At 33.1% G+C, this 5,971-nt stretch overlaps 1 protein-coding gene across 4 annotated transcripts in view; it reads left to right on the top strand.

Moving 5' to 3' along the window:
- The window catches only part of LOC102580320 (zinc finger protein CONSTANS-LIKE 10), a 9,610-nt gene extending 4,100 nt beyond the window's left edge, over positions 1–5,510 (top strand). For 3 of the 4 annotated variants that reach the window (XM_006357619.1, XM_006357617.2, XM_015313524.1), the window contains 3 exons: positions 138–353; positions 4,264–4,565; positions 4,765–5,510. In XM_006357619.1, the coding sequence (XP_006357681.1) occupies positions 138–353; positions 4,264–4,565; positions 4,765–4,894 (648 nt within the window). In that variant the 3' untranslated portion in view covers positions 4,895–5,510. The remainder of the gene's footprint in view (positions 1–137; positions 354–4,263; positions 4,566–4,764) is intronic. The other variant, XM_015313525.1, reaches the window with a different exon arrangement.
- The last annotated feature ends 461 nt before the right edge of the window (positions 5,511–5,971 follow it).

The following is a 5,971-nucleotide window of genomic DNA, read 5'->3' as shown; positions in this document are numbered from 1 at the left end:
GGCGGAGGTAGGAGGGTTGGCTAGTAGAGATTGAATTCTTCTCAAAAAGATTTCTTTTATCTGGTTCAAGTATGGATGTTTCTTTTTTTCTCACTTGTTGAGAGTTTTCTTTACGTCATTTTTGTATATACATTCAGGTGAGAAATTCTGGCACAAAAGGCTACGATGATCCTTTTTCTGATGATTTCAATATGGATGAAGTGGACTTAAGTATTGAAAATTATGAAGAGCTATTTGGTGTTTCTATTGATAATCGTGATCGACTGTTTAAGAATGAAGACATTGATGACTTCTTTGGGACAAAGGACATGTCAACTGCTGAGTCTAGCTTCCAGGGTGTCAATGCTGTCGAGGTGGTTCATACTTTATAGCATTACTGCATTCTGCAAACATTATCTGCTTTTGTTTATTCATCATTCATCAACCCCCAAATAACTTTGCGGACTATTAGTTCTTTGAAAAATGAGGAAAACTATCACAAGTGTTATCAAAAATATTTTTTGAGGTGAGTCCCAGGCGAGTCTCGGGGCAGGGCATACTAAAAATGCTCCGGGGCGCAAATTGAAGATGTAGATCCATAGGGCGTAAGTCCTAGAATTTGAAGCGTAAGCTCCAAGCATAAAAATGTAAGCCCTGTGTGTAAAAATGTACGCCCTATGCGTTAATTTTGTTTTTTGGTTTTTGAACCTTTTTTGTTTAAATCATATTTTTTATAATTGGTGTTATGATATTTCTCAATAATTGTAATACTTTTTTTCTTCATTATTGTTTATTAATACCTTTCTCAAATAAAAATCATAATATTTTTTTCTATATATTATAGGTTATTTATTAAAATTTATTTGTAAAATAATTGAAAGTTTTACTTTTGCTTATTTTCTTAGTAATAAAATTATAAAATTGAATATATATGAGACTACGCCCCGTAGATCCATAAGACTTACGCTTCGTGTCTCGAGGATTACGTCTCGCCCCGTACTGCATAAAACGTCTTGCCTCACGCCCCCGCCTTTAAAAACACCAACCATCATTATTACTATTAGTTTGTCCAAATTCAAATAAAATTGTATGTTCTTGATGTTTTCCTTACCTTTAGTGATGAACTAGATAGTGCATCCACCCTTTTACTTGTTGAAGCACGATTTTGTTTTTATATTTTTGATAAGTCAGAGATGCTCATCAAATGAATGTAATGTTCTTCTATGGTATTTTCTGACGCCTTCCCAGTGTCCTTTTCTCTAAACTTGATTCTAATTTCCGAAATTCTATTATTCCTCTAAATTTGTTAGTCTCCTTTTAAGTTACTTTAATATGGATTTTCAGTCCAGTCTTAATATGGAGAAGCATCAAATTTTATCTGCTTCGAGTTGGTGTGAGAATTTCTGTCGTTTTCAATGTTGCAATATTCTTTTAGCAGGGTCTAGTTACCTTGAAATAGAATAGACACGTTTGATGCTTACTGAATGTTTCATAGAGATTTCGGAGTAGGTTTCTAGTTTGATATTCTTATTTCGGTAAAGTTACAAATCATAAGAACTCTAGAAATTTTGATTGAATCATGATTACAAAGAAGAATAAACACCGAATAATTTCTAATGCAACACAATATTTACGTAAATTATATATTGTGGGTTGGCAGACTTAGACATGCTAAATCTTAGTTGGAAAAGTAAAAAACATACACACAAATAAAGATAGAATTAGATAGATCCTTTTGAGTTTTTATTTCCTACTCCTACATCTGCCACTTGTTACTTAATGAGGTATTTGCAACATAAAATGAATCATCCAACTGGACCCATGTGATTTTCGGAGATCACTAGTACCATTACAAATGATGGAGGGATCTTTTCAATTCCATAGCCATTGTTGAACTATCTAATGCTTGTGGATATGTTATTGCCTCAGAAAACCTAGTAGATATAACAATGGTATAACAGATGAATAGCATCAGAATGGTTTCTCTAAATGTTAATACTGCAGATCTATGTCTGCTACCAATAAAAATATCATCTGGTTAAAATGCTCGAAAGTAGATTATGCTGTATAAGCAATGATGTTACCTCCTACAAATTGATGATTGATGGTTCAGAAGCTGATTTCAGGTTTTGAGGGTTGAATGTATTTATCTAGTGTAACTATGTATTATGACAAGACATTTTTACATAATACCAATCTGTTGGACCTTTCATTATGGTAGGTTAACAGTTTTGTAGGTCGACACATAGACAATTTGATTCATGCGCTTTGATCTTGCAAATTTTGTATCACATTTTTCTTTTCTTTTTACTGTAACTAAGAATATCAAATACATGATACAAGTCCATCTTTTGAAATTTTTGTTAACAAATTTATTAGCATATTTTAAGTAGTTTATCTTCTAAAGGTTGTAATTGGTCTTGGCTGGTGCACTTTGTATGCAAAGACACTCTTATGTTGTTTATACAAACTCTTGCCCCTGCATTCCACCTCCTTTCAGAGATGGAATTTATTATCTTGGATATGAGTTGATAGAATATACTTGCATAAATATTTTGAGACATCATACAACTTGTGAACTGTGAAATATCTTTTTTTGTTTATATCCTTGTTTATAAATATGTTTGTATATGTATGCGTGTGTATGTGTATGTTTGCTTGTATATATAAAAATATATACTGGCTGGGGTAGGGTGGGTAGGGGTTGAAAGCTAACTTATCAAGCAATAGAAAAATTCACTACTTTTTAAAGGTTCATTGAAAGGATTCATATGTACAGGAACATCTTAAATCTGTTAACTTTGGGTCTTTGATAGAATACAATTATCACAAACCTGATGTCAAATAAGATTGTCTGTTTTACATGATTATAATTTATTATCGTGGATAAGAGTTGATATCCTTGTTTATACACATGTCTATGTTTATGTATGCTTGTGTAGATGTATGTTTTGCTTGTACATATACATATATACTGGCTGAGATAGGGTGGGTTGGGGTTGGACCGTTGGAAGCAATAGTAAGTTCACTACTCTCTAAAGGATTCATATGTACAGGAACATCTTAAATCAGTTAACTTTGGATCTTTGATATGTGTCAAATCAGTTATCTCATATCTAATATCTACTAAGATTGTCTTCTTGAGATGATTATAATAGTTTCCACTTTCATGATTGGGTGTTGAACTGACTAAATATATGTTCACATGCAATCATGATTTTTCTCTAGGAGAGTAACTGATTCTTAATCGATTTCTGACAATTTATTTGTAAGCTGACAGTGACAGAAATTTTGTGGCACATCAATCTTATTTTAGTCTTCAGATGTTCGAAAATTATTTTCTCTCTTCTCAGTTAAAGTGAGTTTGAATATGATTTCTAGTATTTTCCTTGTTTTTTAAAAAAAATTCCATGTATGCTATAGTTGGTATCAATAAATTATGGCACAACAAGCTTGTCTAGGTCTGCTCATGTTTGATATTTATGTGGAGTATGAAGATATTAACTTCTAGGTTCACATTGATATTTACACGAGAGTATCAAAAAGTTAACTTCTAGTTTCACATTGAGTTATCCATGATGAACATAATCAATTAGTCAGGGCTTTCTTAAAAGTTAAAAGGATCAACTTCCTAAGCAGAGATATCTGCATGTTAATTTTTTGTATCAAATATTTTCTAGCTTTATGTTCAGATCGACAGAGACATCAATTTTTTAGGGCATTCTTAGAGTTAAATCAACTTCTTGACAGTGATATTCACTTTTGCATTTTTCATCTTAACTTCATTAAGTGACTCTGTTATGTCCTAATGTTGTTTGGATTGCTGTTCTATAGAAAGTTTTGAGTGTGATTCTGATTAATTGTGACAAGTGCCTTTAAAACATAGCTATTTCATTTCTTTATTGCTGGATGATATCCTTCTTGTTTGCCGATGGTATAAACTGTTTTGTTCGGCTCTTAAAGTCTAATAAAATATACCAAAAAATGAATAAGTGGGATTTCATATATTTCAGAATATCAATTCTTTCTTTATAACTCTGCATGACCTCTCTTCTTGTGAGCGTTTTATATCTGTGTGATTGTTTTCTTGTCTTCTATTACTACATATTCTAGTTTGATTATACTTTGTCTTTTATGGTGAAAGTCTAGGTTATCGTAGATAATGGAAAAGCTCCTGCATAAGAGAGGTATACAAAAAAGTAGAGAATCTGTGGGATATTATGGTGAAAGTTTATGTAATTTCTTCAAAGCATGGATGAACACAAATCTATCTTTGTTTACCAGGGGTCAGCAGTGGGAAAGGTAAACACAGTGAAGTCAGCTTGTAGCAATGCAGCATCGGCAGAATCAATGATGAGCTGTAAGACAGAACCTCCTACCCTTTGCTTTGCAATGCAACAATCCAGTTTCTCATTTTCAAACCTCACGGGAGAGAGCAATGCTGGAGATAATCAAGACTGTGGAGCCTCCTCAATGCTTAGCATGGGAGAGCCATCCTGGCGTCCGCCATGTCCTGAAAGTTCAATGCCATCAACTAGCAGGAGTGATGCTGTATTGCGCTACAAGGAAAAGAAGAAGAAACGTCAGTAAGTTTTCTTTTATAAGCACATAAAAAAAGGGCTAGTTAGTGATTCTGCACTCCATGATTTGATACACTTATGTTAGAGTTGTCTTGGCCATGTAGCCTATGTAGACCATGGTTCAAGTAGATTTCTTGAGTTGTAGGCTTTGTACTTGTTCTCTTTTCACCTTTTTCTTATTTTTTTATTACTTTACTTTTTATAGATTTGACAAACGAGTGAGATATGTTTCTCGCAAGACAAGAGCAGAAGTAAGAAAACGTGTGAAAGGAAGGTTTGTCAAGGATGGTGATGCTTATGACTATGATCCACTGCACCAAACCAGAAGCTATTGATCGTAAAACATTTCCTCGTACACATGAGGAGAGAAGCAATCCGTTTAAATAGAGGCAATTGGTTGAGGTTTCAAGCAAATGAATGGTATCTATTGTTGCAGTGACAAAGAGTAGGTTGTTTCTCAGTGAATACAATGCCTCCAATCATTTAAAGCTTGATCTAGAACGCAGAGTGACAAATAGATGTGCACTCCTTATGTCAATCAAATTAAGAGTGCTGCAGAGAAAGAACTTGGTCATCTGTAGACAACACGATGGGCGTTCTCTCCAGAAATCAATCAACATTTGCTTTCTCAATTGTATTTATGTTGCATATCGACAACACTGGGTTTCGCCTAGCTTGCTTTTGGTGTTACACAACTCTTACTAGGTGGATTTAACACTATTTAAGTCCCCATACAAATTCACCTGCCCTTACTGTTATGTATAATATAGGCAGTGTTTAGAAGTTAAGAAATAAAAATGTGCAACACATTCTAAGTATTCATCTGTCCTTTATGTTTAAGGATTGAGATTCCTTGTCTACTATGTATATTATGGCCACTTTGTACAGATGACAGATGCACCTTAGTTTGTAATTTTTTCATTTATTGTCCTATAAAATGTGTTAAGCATATCATAGAAAACATTATTCTGATCATCACAGCTTGTTTCTCAATTTTTCACTACAGTTGAAATTTTTAAAGAGTTTAAAGTCTCATTTCAAGAACTTTTAATCAAGGAAATGCATAAGGAGGGAAAAAAGGTAGATGCAATATATCATCTTGTTGTGTAGTTGGCCCCTGAAATTGCTCTAGAACTTGCAAATTGGCTACGGGTGGGCATAGTACGGTAGATATTGAAGTACCATATCGAAATTGAAGTATTTGATACTGTGATTTTGATATTACGATATATGGTATGGTATTGGAATGCATTAAATTTTTTTAGTACTGGCACGGTATTCGATATTTATAAAGAAAAAAATATCGAAATATCAAAGTTTATAATTACATATACAATCCACATATATTATATTAATACTACTCATCTTTTCAAAATAAATAGTGTTTAGACTTTGAAATAAATTTTGACTGT

This window comes from Solanum tuberosum, unplaced genomic scaffold (assembly GCF_000226075.1).
Source record: "Solanum tuberosum cultivar DM 1-3 516 R44 unplaced genomic scaffold, SolTub_3.0 scf00251, whole genome shotgun sequence".
NCBI lineage: Eukaryota > Viridiplantae > Streptophyta > Magnoliopsida > Solanales > Solanaceae > Solanum > Solanum tuberosum.
This window is presented reverse-complemented; position numbering and strand designations above follow the sequence as displayed.